General features: G+C 39.1%; 1 protein-coding gene across 6 annotated transcripts in view; it reads left to right on the forward strand.

The window, feature by feature from the left end:
* SLIT3 (slit guidance ligand 3) overlaps positions 1 to 18,702 on the forward strand; it is a 521,231-nt gene that overhangs the window by 326,927 nt on the left and 175,602 nt on the right. For all 6 annotated transcript variants that reach the window (XM_063348618.1, XM_063348619.1, XM_063348622.1 and 3 more), the window contains one exon: positions 10,822 to 10,963. In XM_063348618.1, the coding sequence (XP_063204688.1) occupies positions 10,822 to 10,963 (142 nt within the window). The remainder of the gene's footprint in view (positions 1 to 10,821; positions 10,964 to 18,702) is intronic.

Here is an 18,702-nt window from a genome sequence, read left to right on the forward strand (position 1 = left end):
TCACCTGCGTTAGTGTGGTCATAAAGCTTTGTAAACTGAAGCAGTGGGTTCATGAAGTTACACCATCAGGAGCACCTTGGTCTTTTCAGAGCGCTGGGTAGGACCCCCTGAGTGACCCCATTTGGATTTTTTTACAATGATGAATCATTCTGTTTTTCCTAAGTATATACACGAGAAAATAAATATGCATCTGAACTGCATATCTAAGAATAAAGCAGATGCATTCAGGAGCACTGTATCTCATACTGGGATGTGTAGCACACTTCAGCCACTGCGGTCCTCAGCTGGCTGCTGTCAGAACAGTCAAATGTCACCAGTTCTCAACTGGTTGCTTGCGGAGGAGACTGGTAGATAAGCGGTTTCAGTGGGTTGTGGGAGGAATTTGATTTTTTTCCACTGTAATGTTGCTGCTGATTCTAAGGCAGTATGTTAGATTTGGTGGTGACCCTGAAGATGCAGGTTGATATAGAATTATTATAGTTTTGGCCAGTAGCTTGAGGTATTTTAGACTGGGCAGTGTTTACAATGGAGTATGAAGATTGGATGCGATTTCTTAGGGTAGATCAGCAATTGTTATTTCTAAAAGTTCATGAATTCATGCTTTTCTCAAGTAAGAAGCACCAGATTCTAAAATCTTCATGTTAAATTGGAGCTGATGTCTTGCAATAAGGAATTCAACGAAGTTTAAGTGTAAAATATGTGATTTTTAAGTACTTTTCTAAGATACTTTAATAATGAAACAAGCATCATACAGAAGGAAGTTGGATCCATATGTCATTCTCTTTTTCATTAGAAATCATTTTCTCTGATTCTTGGTCCTTAGTTCCCATTCAGAGGATCTACAAGAACCTGAAGAAAATCAGGAGGCGTAATTTGGATGAAATAAGTTAAAATTCAGTCTGAAACTGATGCAAGAGAGAAATCATTATCAGAGCCAACCATCTAGTGATTTCTGGCTAAATAAACTGATATTGATTTTAAGAAAGTAACGGATTGATCCAAATCTTGGTTGAAGATGTAGAGTTTCTGGTTCATACAGTGAGACTGCAACTGAGTTATAATAAAGAGGAAAATATGTTAGCCTCCTGCTGCTTAATGCAGACTGGAACCCCTAATGAGGAAGCAGATTTATTTGTTTAGGTGAGTTCTAACAGTCTTAAAACATAGCTGTTACTCTCTGGCCCAGACCACAAAACTCAGTAGATTGTCTTGTTCCATTTTTGTTCTAATAACTTCATAGCATATTTTTGAGGAGAGAACCAACAATGAGTAACTAATAAAATCGCACTCCTCAAGCTTAGTATCTTAATGAGAACATTCAGAAGATGCCAAAGGGCAAGTGTGTGGGGAGAGGAACTCCCCCCATCTGCTCCTCTTTAAAAGACTGTGCAATAGTATATCTGCGTAACTAGCAGCAGGTCTGCTCCTTACAACGTGGGACGTGGAGGTACTGCCAGCACGGAAGATTGGTGCTCCCTGGAAACTAAAGAGGGGGGAGGACAGCTTGCTAAAGATGCAGATTTTGCTGGTGCTGGGCAGTAGCAATGGCTCCTGAGGGAGCAGAGTGGTTTCTCTCCACGCAGCCCATCCCAGTCCATGAAGACAAGGGCTGCTGTTGGCCCTTTGTTTTGCTGGTCCCAGGGAGCTGGATAACAAACATGGGAGGAGAGGGCCTTTTGCTCTGTGTGCGTATGTGTGAATAATTGCTTTTTGCCATGCAGGACACCTTCATTGTACAGCTGTGAGTCATATTAGACAAATAACATCTTTTTTTCTCACTGTTAAGTTGGTTTATGCTTTTTGTGACCATCAACAGACCCAATAAGTGTTCTTACAATGGAGTCTTTGCAGGGCTTTCAGCGTTGTATGTCTTTTAAAGCCTTTTGATAAAAATCATGCTTTAAATTTGGTCCTAAAAAATTTTTGTGGAACTCTTAGAGTTTTTACCTCCTGTAATAGTTTGCTACCACAAACTAACGTTCACATCTAGTCTAAAGAAACATTTCAATACTGCACATTTGTTAGCTGCTCCTCAAATGAAATCCTGTAGGCGGTTTGGAAGGATGCTAATTGCTGTTTGATTATCAGAAATTGTTTGTTTTCTGTTTCCATTATTTTTCTTATTACAAATTTAAGTTTACTCTAGCACTAGCAGTTATGTTTTTTCATAATGTAAGAATCTCCTTCTTGAATTGCTTGGTATGTAAGATGACAACATATGGCGCCTTTTCTTTGGGGGACAATCTTGCAAATCTGAGGGATAAATATGTATTTTTTAGGGCCCTCAATATTTCTTTCAAGACTGAAGCTGAAAATTGGCTTTAAATTACAGTTAATTTAGTTTTACTGTCTGAAAATGATGTCTTACCTTTTCAGTATAATTACCTTTGTTCTGGAATTCTCTTTTCCACAAAGCAGCATGCGTAGCTCTTTAATGCTTATTTAATGATGGTGGGTTGGGGTATAATTATTAAGCCATTGAGCTTTTGAACTGTTGCTGTAAGAATAATGACGTGATTAGTTTTTATGTTAACATCCAAAACCAGTGGCTTGTTTTATCACCAGCATGTTGGTAGTATTTTGGTATACAGTGGGAACACATCCCGGTGGTCTGTGGTGGCAGGGATCAGGACCACAGCCTTGTTCTGGGCTGCCTCACAGGCAGCAGTGGTGTTAAATGCGAAGGAACAGGGTTGGCTTTGAGTGCATGGCCAAGCCTTTGTACGAAATCTGTAGGCTTTTTCTGTTTGATACATGTATGTGATTGGCAACACATTTATGAATAGTCAATTTATAAGAGTAATTAAAAAAATTCCTCATTCCCAGCCTTTGCTGCTCGCAGGGCTGTTGCTCACGCTTTTTTCCTCTCTCCTTACTGCCTGGCACCGTTTTGCCCTTTCTCAGATACACTTTCAGACTTCCCTGCCAGGCCCCGCTGTGCCTGCAGCAGGGCAGGGCCGCTGTGGAGCTGCCTGGAACTGGCCGGAACCGGCTGCAACCGGCACAGGGCAGCCCGGGCCTCTCCTCACAGAGCCCGCCCTCAGCGCCTGGGCACCGACACCTCCCGCCAAAACTGAAAGGATCTCCTGACTCACTGGATTAATTCCTTCTAATGGCAGGCAAACGTGTTTATATCAGAAGATCCATAAGAATTTTATTCATCGAGTTCCAGGTACCATAAAGAGCTTGAATGTACCAGAGGCCTCTTGCAAAAGATGAAAGGCAACAACCTCAGCCTGTGCCAGGAGGAAGGCAAGAAAGGTCACTATTGCTTTAGCGTGTCCCAAATGCCAAAGAATTTGGCCCAAGGGATTCCGAGGCGGCTCTGGGAAGGGAACGATGCCTCAGTCTTCAGTCCTTGCCCATGCATCTGGAAAAAAGTGTTTCCTCACCCCAGATCTGGCTGTTGGGTGAGGTCGTGACCAGGCGGGACCCCCCCCGGCTGTCATTATCAGGAGGAATGTCACATTCTGCCTGATATCCTCTCAATAGCTGTGTCACTCTGTAATGATTCTCATTAAAGTGAATCTGATATTCCTTCTATTCCTGAAGAGACCAGCTTTTGTGCTGAGGCAGGGAAAGCCCTATGTTAGCTGTGGCAGGATGCAGGGCAGGGGGGCAAAGACAAATATGCAATCAAGCAAAATCAAGTTGTGTTTAAAATACCCCTTTTCAAGTACCAGCAAATCAAACCCCTCAAAGCATAGCCTTAAACTATTCCTATCCCTTCCATAACTTTATCAAACTTCATCGTGAAACAGTTTGGGTTCTTTAATGGTTAACCTGTTTAGAAGGCCATTCCAGAACTATACTCCTTTCATAGGCTTACAATTGATCACAACCATTATAGAATCAGAGAATTGTAGAATGGTTAGAATTGGAAGGGACCTTAAAGATCATCTGGTTCCAAACCCCTACCCTGGGTAGAGACGCCTCCCACTTAGACCAGGTTGCTCAAAGCCCCATCCAGCCTGGCCTTGAACACCTCCAGGGAATATCCATCATTTAACCTTGTACAGGTGGTATCCTTTCACTTAAATAATTTGTCTTCCTCTTCATTTTTATGCTTGAATATATTTATAAGTTCACTGTATTATTTCTGGACCTATTTTTAAGTGTCATGTCACGTGCACCTTCCAGGCCACTAATACAAATTGTGAAATTGGCTTTAATGAGATTACTGTGCATAGATGCCATTTGAACTGCAGAAGCACTACATCTTTTTAGACTTTCTAGAGAAAATGCTTGTGTTGACAAGGCTGGAGAAAGATATTGAAAGAAAGGCTCAGAGTGGGCACAGGGCAGAGGAGATGTTCAAAATCCTATGGAAGATTTAAATGGAATAAATTTCCCTGAGAGAAAAACAGCTTTGTCATAGCTTTCAAAGGACTTAAGATGTCTCACAGGTTCTGTTGTGGTTTTATTAATCCTTCAGAAGAGCAAATCTACCTCTTAGATCTCAGCTGTTACAGATGAGCCTGCTTTTTTGTTCTGCTTTCTTGCGTTTCCATGCAATTTTGGTGCTATTATTGTTAATTAAATAAGTGCAATATTAGTGCTTTTAGGATATGACAATGTGACATAAGGTCCGGTTTTCAATGGTGTTACTTTACTGATAGATTTTTGAAACATGCAAAGTAGGTTTTTGTAGAACAGAGTAGGCTCCGTTCGTTATGCCAGACCTTCCCTTCACTGCAATTGGATATTTCCTGTTTTATTCCTCAATATTTGTAAACCAATTGGTGTTGACTTTGCCTACAGAACAGTTGTGCTTATGTGCCATGAATTTTTAACAGATAAATTTACTGTTTGGGAATGTTCCGCAAAACAGTGAACTTGAATGAAATAATGAATACTCATGAGTAGCAAATTTTTGCATACCATGAACTTGATGGTATTAACATCATCAATCAGGAGCTCAAGTCACTAATCATAAATAGTTAATGCTGGGCTCAGCGAAAAGCTGTTGAACAACCATAGATGGAAATATTTGCATAAAACCATTTGCTGCACATTCCTGTAGAATAAACACATTTGTACATTTTTTTTCTCCATTAGTGCAATATTTGCCATCAATAAAGAGCGTTAACTTTGCAGATAATCAGTTGTGATTGACTTGCCCGTATCTCTCTGCAGGACTATGCACACTCGAGTGTATTTTAATACTGGGATGCAAACACCAATCAGGAGCAATACATCTGCTTTAGGTATCTTTTTGAGATTGTATTACTGGGAGTCTAGGGAAAATTATAGCTCGTGTAGTAGTAATTGATTTCAGATGTCCCAGCATTGTAAGAAGTTCCAATGGGCTATGTAATTAAACCACAAAAGGTCATAATATATCCACAGATCTGCAATACTTGTAGTGTTTTGTTTATTGATCAATAATTTCATGTCTGCTACGCTTAAAATGATTTAAAGCCACCACTGATTTTTAACTGGGAAATCCTGTCAGATTTTTCTTAAAATCCATTAATATTTTTTACAAATAACTAATATTTTGCTGGTGGAAAAGAACTGCTGCAAAGGCAATTGGATAGGTGAGGAGGTAATAAAGCACACTACTTAGTGTGCCGTAATTGGGTGTCAGTACAAATGAGATTATTTAGTTTATTTAGTCATTGCAAAATTTATTGCAAATGCCTGTGACATTTAAACTGTTCATTTATACACCATAAACATTCTATTCTAATTGTAATATCAGTCTATTTGCTGCTCTTAAAAGGCAAGAGGCCAATGAGATGCTTACTTTAAAAAAGCAGTTAATTTCTCTGTGAACTGCTTGGTCCTAAGTCTCTCCTCTGTCTCCTCTCTCCCCCTAACCTATAGTCTGAGACTGTAAAAAGTGATGCAGGTTAATGGCATGCCAAATATTAACTACCATAGTCATTGAGGCTGTCACTCCATTACATCGGGCACAAAAAGCATAGTAATTTCTGTTAAACATGTTCCTATCCTAGCTTCCACAATTTGTTAGTGTTGGTTTTTTATAGCAAAATGTATAATTGAGTTGATGATTTTTATCTCTTAGAGAAAAATATAATTAACATGGTGAACTACTGCTGCTGTGTAACAGAAAAAATCTGAAATGACAAGATGACAGATAGTAAGAAGAACTTCAGAAGGGAAATAACATAATGCAGCTGGTTTGTCTGTGGCCATTTCCTTCTGTTGCATCCACACCATAAGGACTTTACTGCACTTCTGAAGGACACAAACAGGAATCCTGAAATATTTTTGCTTTTCCTGTGTCTTTTCTTTTGAAGAAGTATTGGCAGCAAAAGCAAAATTCATTTTTAGATTTCAAATACCTTTCTCTCGAGGCTGTATTGCCTTGGGGTCCTTGAACTATCTGTATGCTTATACTCTGCATACCCATGAAAATCATACCCAAATTTTAATTTTAGGAACTTTAAACTCTGTAGCCTACTTAGACTTGTTGTCTTGACCAGTCCTTTTTTTACCACCTCTCTACAACTATACAAACATTAAACCGATTAAACTCTCTTGAATTTTTTTGTCCTTTAATTCTATAGATCTGCTATGGAGCTTACAATAGATCCTCATTTAATTGAAACAGTTAAATCCAAATCAGATTTGAAATTCTGCGTATAGCATTAGTCAAGAAAACTTTACCATAGCAGATGACTGTGTAAGAGCTGATGGAATATGTGCCAGATTCCTGTTGTGTGTGCATGCGTAATACACTATTTTGTTCTTTGCAAATGAAAAACATAAGCACAGGCATTTGATAATAATGATAGTAATTTATGCACAAAGGCTTTTTATTTCATTAAAGTTGTCAGAAATCTGCAGTCTAGATCTAGTTTTGCTCATGAAGAAGAAAGAAATTCACCAAATATAAGGGGCTGTATTCAGCAAGAAATCGAAAGTATTTTTACCCTAAGCACAAAATGTCAGTGAGAAGTGGCAGGAATGTTGGATATTTTGGGGCACTCAGAGAATTCAGGCTTATAATGAGAAATTAAGTTTATAAAAATACTCCTTTTTCCATCCTATTTTAAGTAAAATGAGAAAAATGATCACTCATTGTATGTGGAAAATAGAGTCCACACAAGGACAGCTTCTTTCTTTACTTTTTACTTCACTTTCTTTCAGCGTAAGCTGTTATTTTTTCATCCCGGTTTTGTTGCATCTGCGCTAGGAATAAAGACATTATAATGGTTTCTCGTTCTATTTTGACATCAGGTATTTCCCGGGTTGACTAATGGATTATTTGTTTTACTCACTACTCATAAATCAAAACTTTGCTCACATAAAAGTTCCTCTTTTGTAGTGGAACATCACAGACAAATGGGTTTTGGTCCAAATTCAGGGTAAATAAAAGGCCTTCTATTGGCTTTGGTCAGCTACGTATCAGGTGTTTGTTTGGAGAGGATCCGAAAGGCGTAGTGGGCAGCACAAATAATGTTCTGATTTACCTTTTGCCCTTCCCATTCAAAAAGTTGCTGCAAAGTTCCATGATCTTTAACTGTAGTATGATATTAATTATCACCTTGTTACTGTTGCTACCTGCTTTATATGCCAGGAAGACTGGTGTTTCAGTCTTTTCTCTCTCTTTTCAGGGCACTTTATATAATAACCTCCTTTCAAATCATTCCTTTAGCGTAGACCACTCTGCAATACGGCATCACAAAATGTGGAGGTGATGAGCTGAGTTCCGCTGAATCTTCTACTGTTGATTTGGATGCAGTAGAGTCAGTAACAGGCTCTTAAAACTCCAACTAGCAATACATCAGCTGTTTCGATGTTGTGCTGTAATGAAAAGGGAGTGTATTACTGCTTCTCTAACCCACAGTGCTGTTTTGTAGTGTTATAACTGTGCAAAATGCATTTTCCCCTTGCTACAAAGCCTCTTCGGAAAGCACATCAGACATGTGATGATAAAGGGGGTGTGGAAGATTTGACCTTGCTGCCAGCTTTCTTTTTGCCTCCCAGAGAGCAAGGATTGCTCTGAAGTGTTTCTTCCCAGTTTGATAATTTCTCCCTATCCCTAAAAGCTTACAATAGGCTCCTTTGCACTTCCCTCACTCTTCGTTTTGTTTTGGGCATTGCACCACAATGTAGGCAGACAAAATGTAAAACGTATGTGATCAGGTTGTAAGAACAAATCTCTTATTCTTATGCAAAGGTAGCAGAGGCCTGTGTGCATTTTGAGGCAATAAACTACTTCTGTAAGTATTCACAGTTAAGATCTCACAGAAACCTTAGACTCCATGAAAAGCAGAGCTGGCAGTGCTCAGTTGCAGAGTTGGTGATGTGCGGCAGAGCTCCATTAATTTTGAAAGAATTCTATTAATTCACAGTGATGGTATGTCTGCCCTGCATTCCTATAGCCAGAAGACAGACCCAAGAGAGCTGCTTGTCCTGTCTGTTATACATGTACGTGTTTATCTAGTGAAGATTTTTGTGTTTGTTTTGTTCAAATAGCTACAACTTAAATACTGTATTACACACGTGGTCACATATGTAGACTATGTTAAGACAATGTCTAATAAGAGTTTGAAACTGGAACAAATCAAAGTTCAGGTTGCCTGATAAATATGAAATTGATTCCTTGAGCCATATGTTTTGGGATTTAGATTTTAATAATATTATTGAATTATTGTTTTACAGTAGATTTTTGACCAGTTCATTCTGTAGGGTGAAGCTGAAACCAGCTCTGTGTTGGTATAAAAGACTGTTGCTGGTAAACTCCTTATCTGCAACTGTCACGAAGTTGGAAAATGGACTGTAAATGAGACAGGATACTTTAGCAAAGAGAAGGGATCATTAGGATCATCTCATGATGAAAGCAGCTGCCCGCTCTCATAAAGAGTGAATTTGATTCCTACCCATGCCACGAATGTTCTGTGAGATCTGTTTTTTTCAAGGTGGTCCCTACCTCTGAAAATCTAATTTCTGTATGCCTGAATTGAAATTCGGAGGTCTGGGCTGCCGAAATACAGTCACTGATAGCTCTGATTAGCGTCAATGAAAGCTATATTTAAAACACATGCAGTGGTATGAAACCCACATTTTTCTTCTGCTTTCCTGAGGGAAAGTCAGCTGATGACCCAATAAAAAAAATATTTCAAACGCAATACTTTAATTTGGCAACATTTCGTCTTACACAGTTGAAATGGTGATCTTATCCTGAAACTTGACAGTGTACTTTAATATTAAGCAGTTCTGTCATCCCTGGCTACAAAATAATATTTAGAGGCTATGACCACTTGCTTAACTAAGGGGAATTCAGAAAAACGGAAACAAATTCACATCAGAATCCAATACCTTTCTAACAGAACATGATTTTGCAGTAGTTGTCTTTTGCTTTCCAGGGGAGCTCTCTCTGCCAGTGTAAAGTCAGCCTGTAGAATTTCCAGCTGATATCTTTTCAAGCTGTATCTGCCTTTCAAAAAAATGATACTTAGAAGTGCCACCGAATGTCTTTCTGATGTTGACTTTTCATTGCTGTTTAAAGTCTTTGAAAATAGGAACATAATGTAGGCTTGCTATACGAGTTGACTTTGTTGTGCCTAGTTAAGGGCTAAATCAGAGGGTATGTAGGCATAAATCAAGAGAGAAAATTTACAAGACTGTTCCATTCTTATAAAATTTTAACTATCATAATTATATCGGATTGCAAATTGATGCAATCAAGTATTTTTGGACTTTCTGTCACCTGCAGTTATAATTTATGAAAGTATCAGTCATGGGTCTTTTCCAAGACAAACCCCAAGAATGTACAGCTTTGTGTATAGTTTTCCATGTTTTGACATGTATTTGTAATTTGACAATTATGATGTTTTAATTTTTCCAACCAAAAGACCAAATATGTTTTGTGATTATAATCCACCACAGTCTAGAAAAATACCAGTTTTTCCTGTTTCTATTATGATTTTGTCACTTCTTAACAACACAAGCCTTCACATTCAGCCCTCTGTGTCTGGTCAAAAAGATACTTGAGGCTTCTTGTGTGACATGTACTTTGGAAATATGACTCATTCTAAATAAGTCAATAACTGCTACATCTTGATAACTTCAATTAGTGTAGCAAAACCATTTTATCTGTGTCTAGGTGTACGTATATATAAAAATTTTAGATGTAAGAATCATAACCATTTGAGTAAAATTGATATAATTGCTACAGTTTTGAAAAAACTTAATGACACTTAACTAAACCTACATGTATAGAATGTATATAGAGTAATATCCTCATGCTAAAGCTTTGCTCTGTAGCTTCTTGCCTTTCAGTGGAATTACTAGATTAAGCAAGGATTTGAAGGTTTGAACTCACTTTTTTCTAAATTCTTTTTGTGTTTCCATTAACTGCACTGTCTAATCTTGAAAAAACTAGCTTTATATTTCCAGTCTTTATGCCATAACAGGTTACCTCATTTCAAAAACATAAGTCATCGTTGATGACAGTCTTCTCTCAGTGTGTAAAAATACTCAAGGAGTGTTTGTGTAATGGAAACTTCTAGGCAAAGATAACTTTTGGAAATACTACTTGATCTTAAGGTTTATTTTTTAAATCTTTGAATAAATTGATATGGCTGATCACGGAGGGGACCAAAGAAGTGTTCATGAGGGAAAGAGATTGATAGAGTGGAGACTGAGGAAGAATAAGAACACAGCAATCTTCTACACGTTTTCTCTGCAGTTGATTTGTAGCACATTATATTCAATGAATCCAAGTAAATTATTACTTTATATAGCAAAAGGACATGGAAAAATCAGAGGCTGATGTGTTTTGTTGTTAAAATCTCAGGCAATCATTTTTCAAAACTAACATTTAATGTTTTCATTGTGTCTCAGGTTCCCAGTCTGAACCTTCATCGTGCAGTGCCAGTTCCATCACTTGCCCATCTGCCTGCACCTGCAGCAACAATGTGGTGGATTGTCGAGGAAGGAGCTTAACAGAAATTCCAGCTAACCTGCCAGAGGACATTTGGGAAATGTAAGTGCCAATGTAATGCACTGTTCTTTTCCGCATCTCTCTGGTTTTAGTCCATGTCATAGCCTCCTGTGTGGAAGAAAGGCACATGTTTTGAAAAACCTGATGAGCGCTTATCAAGTATATTGTAGTTGTCTACTTTGCTTTCATTCTTTTAACCTAAACGGTCAAACCATTCTTTAATGTAAATTAAGATATTGTTTGAAGTTGCCCTACCCCAAAGCAAGATGAAGTTCTTGGCATGTTATGTTCAGATTGTGTTTACATCTCACAAATCTGGAATTACAGTTCTAGAGTCAGGAAAAGAAAACACACAGTCCTTTTTTTTTAATTCAATTGTTTTTATTTTTAGTTGGTGAATTCCCCAAGAGATGGAGGGATTTCTTGTTAGCTTGGCGGGATGCATTTGTAATGAAGTGTGACATCAGAACACACTGTCCCTGCTGATTTTGCCTTCTATTTCTTGTCTCCCACATTTTGTTATTCCAAATCCTTTAACGCTTTTGTGGCTTTTGTGTGTTTTAACATCAGATGCTGGTTTTACACTCGTTTGTCTTTACTACCTTTAGGAATTGCAATCATCTATTTTTGTGTGCATGTTGTCATACTACTGTGGTCGTGAAATACTGTCATGTTAAACGAAGTTGCTTTTTGTTAGTCCATAGGGAATGTAGATCAGTTCTTTTCCTATTGAGGTGCTTGTCATACAGAGGTTACTGTCATCCACCCAGCATTTATAGTCTACACAGTATGGATTCAAATATTTGTATAGTCACTGGGCTCATTCAGCTTCTCATTGCTGTAGGAATACTGGTACATAGCAAAATTTGCTAGGATAAAATATAAATTGAATTGCTTGTGTGTAGCCTGGCCCACTATGATGTGTCAGGAGTGTGACAGTTAGGGCCAATGAAGATGATGAGCTATATTATTTGGTGGTGATCTTCTCTACACCACCGCTCCTTTAAGTCACTTTATCAGTTGCTTTTATAATTGATCTGAAATTTGTTTGCATTGCTATTTCAGCACAACAGTTTAAAGATAGTTTACGCTTGATTGTGCATCTCCACAGAAAAGATATATATTAGAAATGAAAAAATCAGCTCAATAAATGCAAAGAATAAACAACAGCTTAAAGTTAACGTTTTTGAGAATCTATCTAGAGCATGCAAAAATGTTTACAGGAAATATAAACTCTTATGCAAGCTGTTCTGCATTCCCATTACCTGCTTGATCGCTTCCTGACAAAGTTCAGCATGTATTGGTTGTGTTCATTTCTAGTATATTGTGGCACACGAAATATGCATGTAATACTTGTTTTTCAGTGTGTGAAAGTTGGTTAAAATTATCCTGGAAATACGAATTGTGTTTGGCATACTAAGAATACTCAGTATTTAGTCCTCGTTCCAGTTCTGTCAAATGGAGTACAAATTTTCAGGAGTGGCTGGAATGGTTGAATAATAAGAGACAGAGGATGAAATCAGTCCAGACTTGCTCCCAAATTGGGGTTGGGCTAGGAGAGTTTTAAAATTTTGTTTTGTAGTGTTGAAAATGCTAGCAGAAATCAGATGATCTTTGTGGCTCCATGCCAGAGTCACATGGAGAGCAGTATCTGCAAGAAGGCTGCAACTGGTGAGCGCCGGCACTCTCCTGACAGTGCAGTCCCTCTCAGTGTGATAAAGCAAGTGAAAATGTTCACCTTCAGTGCCGTTGTAGTAGCATTGAGTGTCCAAGTCTTGTCTCCAGTTGGGTTGCTCCAGCCCACAGACCTAGCCCCTGTAACTTGTCGTAAAAGCAAGTTAAAAGATCTCCTTAGGAGAGCAGAAAGCGAAGGAAGACTTGGAGAGCCTTTAAGTTAGATGATGAGATTGCGAGTCAAGATGAATATAACGTTTTAAGAAACTTTTGTAACGTGGAGGTTATAAACCTTCTAGATCTATAGAACACCATATAAAGCTCTTAGCGCACCATTTAATGATTTAGATCTGTCAGGCTTCTTGCATTTTAGACAGTACTTATTTGAGTCTTTGTAGATAAACCTCTTATATAGCTCTAAGCCTGCACATAGAATCATCTAGGTTGGAAGGGACCTTTAAGATCATCAAGTCCAACCACCAGCCTAACACTGCAAAAACTACCACTAAACCATGTCCCTAGGCACCACATCTACTCATCTTTTAAATACCTCCAGGGATGGCGATTCCACCAGTTCCCTGTGCAGCCTGTTCCAACGTTTGATAACCCTTTCTGTATCCTTTGCAATTCACAGGCACTTCAGGTGGGAGTAATTTTGCAGAACTTCAGAGTCTAACCCTCATGAAAACATTTATTGCTGCCTTTCTGTGGGAATCAATCCTGTGAAGATTTGTTTACAGAATATGTGTATAGATTAAAAGATTTAAGTAGTTCTACCTATTTACAATGAGGGTGGTGAAATACTGGCCCAGGTTGCCCAGAGAGGTGGTAGATGCCCCATGCCTGGAAACATTCATGATCAGGTTGGACAGGGCTCTGAGCGTCCTGATGTAGTTGAAGATGTCCCTCCCTGCTCATTGCAGCGGGGTTGGAGGAGATGGCCTTTAAAGGTCCCTTCCAAACCAGACTATTCTATGATTCTGTCAGAGTAAGTCTTAGCAAGTGACATCACTTAGATACAGTTTTTCCTACTGGTAAAATGGTGTTGCCATTTTGTAAAAAGTACTAGTAAAAAAGTGCTGTTAACCTTATATCCAAGGGCAAGGTATTACATATTCTTATACAGAGTAAAGGATATGTCATATAGAAAATGTTTCTGGAAAAAGGGAAGAAGCTGCCGCAGTGATTTCCTGGAAAAATCCTAACATAAATTCTTTTGACCAAGATAGCCATCCTGGTTTATGCAGAAGTCTGTCATACTGCTCAGAAATTCAGTTTGTCTGAGGCTGCTCCGGGCTTATTCAATATAAAATCCATCCAGAGGTCTGGTTCCAGCTACACATGGAATAATGACTGCCTTTTGATTTGATATGATAGGCAGAATAATACTCTCTTGCTGTAATGCTATAGCAACAAGGCCAAGTAAATTCTTTCTACATGCTGCAACACACACGTCTAGCTCTCACACAGCAGTTCTGTTGGTTTTTTTTCCCATGGGATTTATCCCCCATGGCTGGAATTTAGTCAGACCCTTTATATAAAAGGTGGCTATGTAGTGGTGCTGCCTGAACACTTCTTTCTGGACTCTGTAATCCTATGCTCTGATCCTCATTATCTTTGAGAGATCTAACTCTTACTAGCGAGGAGATTCCTCCTATGGAATATGGGGCACTGACAAACTACATGGCTGGGTTGCTATTACGTAGAATCCTAAGGGATATTGCTGGAGATGGTGTATTTTTCATTCAGCTGTTTCTATCTAGCATTGTAAATACTCATTCCACTAAAATACATTTCCCCCTAAAGACTGTAGTCCATTCATAATATTTATATGATAGTATTAAAATGCTGTGCTTTCCTCAGTTCCACTTGGGGCATTTCCAAGTTCCTTTGCTTGCTTATTAGTTGCATTCAGTTACAGCTTTCTAGCTCTTTATTTCCCCTTAACTCAGTATTTCTTTGTAAGCCAAATTGTATCCGGTAAGAACCCTTGACTGACAAACTGTTCTACAAAAATGAAACACACAGCTGTTACTCTAACATGGTTATTGAAGGTGACCTACATTTTTCACTCTGTGTATTAATTAAAGATCTTTTACTCAGCCTTTCTGCCTTTCTTCATTAACATGGGTAGGCGGAACCTTCTCTGACAAAGCTGCCAACAAGTCCTAAATTTGTTTTTGTTGATAAAAACCTATCAGAAAACAGGTAACTTGGTTGTCACGGAACATAAAACAAGTATCATATGACACTAATTTTCTGTTGCTGCTGACCTCTGCCACAGGTGACTTAGAAGTCTGTTGTGTTACTCTATTACACCTCTCCCTGAGGTGCATTATCCTGAAGGCCCTTGTTGCAAGAATGTTTATTATTAAATAAAGGCATTTAGGAAAGCTAGAAATCTGTATCCTAGCCTTGCTTTTTCATAATTTCATAAAATAGGTAGCTAGAGTGTACAGAATACAATTCATTTTTTTAGAAAGCATCTTGTTCAGTGGGGAGCTGACATCGGCAGCCAAATTGACTGAGGAAAAATGAGTTACAAGAAATTGCAGCTGAGGAATACAGACTGTGTGGTGAATGTTATAAAAGATTCTCTGTTTACAAAGTGGTTCTCTTGTGTTTTATAGAGGAGAAATGAACAGTGTATGTTATAGAGAAACACATGAGAATAAGCACAGAAAAGTTTTGCATGAATACTTGGATAAAAACAAAAGTCATTAAGCACCTGGAGGCATTTACTGAAAAAGAAGTACCAAAACAAATATGGCTTGATGGTTTGCTGGTAAATGAACAATATAGTCATTTCACTACAATGGAACAGCATCTACAATAAAAGGAGGAATTTGCGTTTCTTTAGAAAGGGTGAGAGAAATTGCATGCAAGAAAAATAGGGAACATAGCGTGAATGCAGAATGGACTTGACCTTGAAGGGATACGGGGAAGCAGGGATGACCTAGAAACTAGTAGGAGGCAAAGTCTCCAAAGAATATGTTTTTCTGATCAGACTTGTTCACAGCCGTGCAACCAGTGCCTGTCAGGCTGAGTGACAGCTCAGCCCATAAAGACCGCAAAGCCACGGTATGGTAGAGACCTGTTAAATGCAAAGCTACCAGCTGTGCCTGCGAGAGCCACTACCCTGCAGCTTGAGGGAGCTTGGAAGGGTGTTGTGAGAAACACACTTGCCGCAAGAGCGGATTTCACTCAGCATGTGGTTTGGGCTGTTGTTGGCTCAGGACGTTGGGCTGGATGGATCTGAGCTCTGGCGCTGTCTGCCTGTTCTTAGTCATTAGTGTTTGTCTGGTTTTATGCCAGGGAAAGGACAAATTTCCTGCACTTGCAAATGTATGGCACTGGGAGTAGTGGCATTGCTAGCCCTGTCTGTTGTGTTTCAAACAGTATTTACTTCAGCATGCTGCCTGCCAGTTTCGTTTGATGCCTCCCAGTACGGGAGAGTGATCAGTAACTCCCTATTAATCTTTTCCCAACCTCACTAGACTTTTCCTCTGTCCCTTCTTTAGAATGTCGTTTTCATGCTCTTTGTCTATCTCAGACTGATCTACTTCATTTTTTTTTTTTTTTTTGTTTATCACTGCAAACAAGGCTGTATTTTAGGATATTAATTCTGGACAGCTTTTGTCTGAGAATTTCGTACACCTTAAAACAGTAGCGCAGGGATTACTACTTCTGCCTTTGTGTTTCTTAAATATTGGTGTAAGACCTTCCCAAATGAAAGCAGGGAACAGCCCCCCAGAGGCTGGCCCTCCTGCTGCCGTCTGGTCCGGAGTGCGTGGGTGCTCACGCTGTGGTGCCCAACAGCAGGCAGGCTCCTGGGCTGCTGGAGCAGCAACCACTGGCACCAGCGTTGGCTCTGAGCACTGCTTCTCGGAAGCATCTTCAGGTTGTGTAAAACAAGGATTTGAGTAATTGCCATTGCTAAGGGCTGGATTGTGGACTGGGACAGATGCTTGAGAGAATAAAGACTTAGCTGGGCCCAGTAGGGAAACTGTTGGGAAAAGAAGGCTGAACTCAAATGAGGAAACAGCAAAATACGTGATGAGAAAGACTGGGAACAAAGGCAATCAAGACAGGTTGATAAAAGTGCTTTGATTCTGAGAAAGTGAGGAGTATTTATAGATAAGGCCTGGGACAGAAACTCTGCTGGGTGGGCTTCGGGCATGTGGCAGGAGGGCTGGGACACTGGGTGGCATGGATGGTGGCTGGGCAGGCTGTGGGGCTGGGACAGAGTGACGCAGGTGAAGATGGAGCTGAGGAGTCTCTTCCCACCATAAGACACATGTATCTTGCAGAGCCTTCCTGCCTTGTGACTGTGTACTTGAGAAACCCAACAACAATTTGTGTATCTTTGTCGCTGCGCACTAGTGACCATCTACAGAGAGATTAACTACTGGACTACACAGGGATTTGCTGTTTTAACTGCTGCTCTTCCAGTTAGACATCAGCGCAGAGGTCTGGGAGGTGTACTTTTGTTACACGTGAGTTTCCTTGTGACAGAATTAGTTATTTCAGCTTTTAGGTTTGAATCCACTAAATTAAATCTATTATTAAAAAAAAAATTAAAAATAGGCAATGCCAAAGTTAATGTTTGTAGCTGCAGTCTTCGTTCAGTGCTTTTGTATATATTTGTTGTGGTATGTACTTTAATTCCAGCTTAGTCTCATGTTGCTGTTATAAGACTGGATTCATTTCTTGTTGTCGAGGGATGCATCAGGGTCATGTAGTGAGGGAACCTGTGTCTATAGGATCTGTTTATTTGTTGCAGAACCAGGAAAATTCTAAAAGGGGACTGTGGGGAAGATAGTCTTATGAATGCACTTCTTGCCGGTGGTTTTGTTAATTGATTCTGGGCAAGTGACTTGCACAAACTTTTCATGGGTGGTCACTAGTGATGTAATCCTCGGTTTCTAGCTGACTCAGCTGAGATATTCAGAAGTGCTGAGGACTCACAGCTGCAGCAAAAGTCAATAGGAGCTGTGCTTTGAACACGTTGTGCTGTGCAACGCTAATTACTTTGAAAAGCCAAGTCCCAATCATCTGCAGACTTATAAATCAAACTCCAGAATCTAAAGTATATCCTTAGATCTTGAAACTGATCTTAGATTTCAAACCTGTGCTTTTTCGTATCAAGTTTGCTGTATCGCTGTTACTTAACCTTTACAACAATCTCTGTCTGGTGAGATTAAGAGAAATATAATTGTATAAAGCACGGGTAATACTGGATAGGATGTATCTGAATCAGAAATGAAGACCTTTTTGTTTCAATGCTGATGTAATTGCTCCAGACAGAGTAAAGAGGCTGACAGTCCCTCAAGGAAAAGCGCTGCTTAGGCACCCATATCTGGTGAGGTAGTAACCAGAGCTTCCCGTCTGGCTTCTGAGCAGAGTGAAATAGGATGGCAGCCCTTCCGCCTGCATCTAGGTTTGGCTTAAGGTCAGTTTTGAGTCACTTGTTCTATGTTGGTTTGGTGTATCATTCTCACTATCGATAGCTGAATTGATGACTGATATTTTATGAGTAGTGCTTGATTTTGGTGCATAACTTCTACTCTTAGGAAAAATGTTAGAGTTTGAGCACTAAGGAAAAATCTAATGCACCTAACTGTTGGTTTTCTCATGGTTCTGTCAAAATGAAAACCTTCTTTTCTGCAAGAGAATCACTTTGAAAGGCAATGTTCTATTTGTTCCACCCTTAATTAATGCTTTTCTGACAAATTAATTATTTAGAGAATTGCTGTCATGAGGTTACCACTGTGTGGGGCAGTCTTGAAGACAGACCTGTAGATAGATGAGTTAGTGGCTTTTGTTGCTTCAGTGATTCTCTTGGGAAAAAATTACCTTCTCTGTTCTTCAGTACCTGTAGGAGTGTGTATTATAGGAGAGCTGGGATTTTAGTTATGAATCTTGATGAAGCTTTGTGATTTGAGGAAGGTAATCAACAAATTCTGGGCATTTAAATTACTGGTATATTCAAAATCAATTTTCCAATGATTAAAATAAAGTCAGAAAAGCTATTATAAAAAGCTTGAGCGCTGGTAACTCTTTATTTTAATAAAATAATTTTTTTTCTTATAGAAATTATAAATTAA

Source organism: Chroicocephalus ridibundus, chromosome 11 (genome assembly GCF_963924245.1).
Source record: "Chroicocephalus ridibundus chromosome 11, bChrRid1.1, whole genome shotgun sequence".
NCBI lineage: Eukaryota > Metazoa > Chordata > Aves > Charadriiformes > Laridae > Chroicocephalus > Chroicocephalus ridibundus.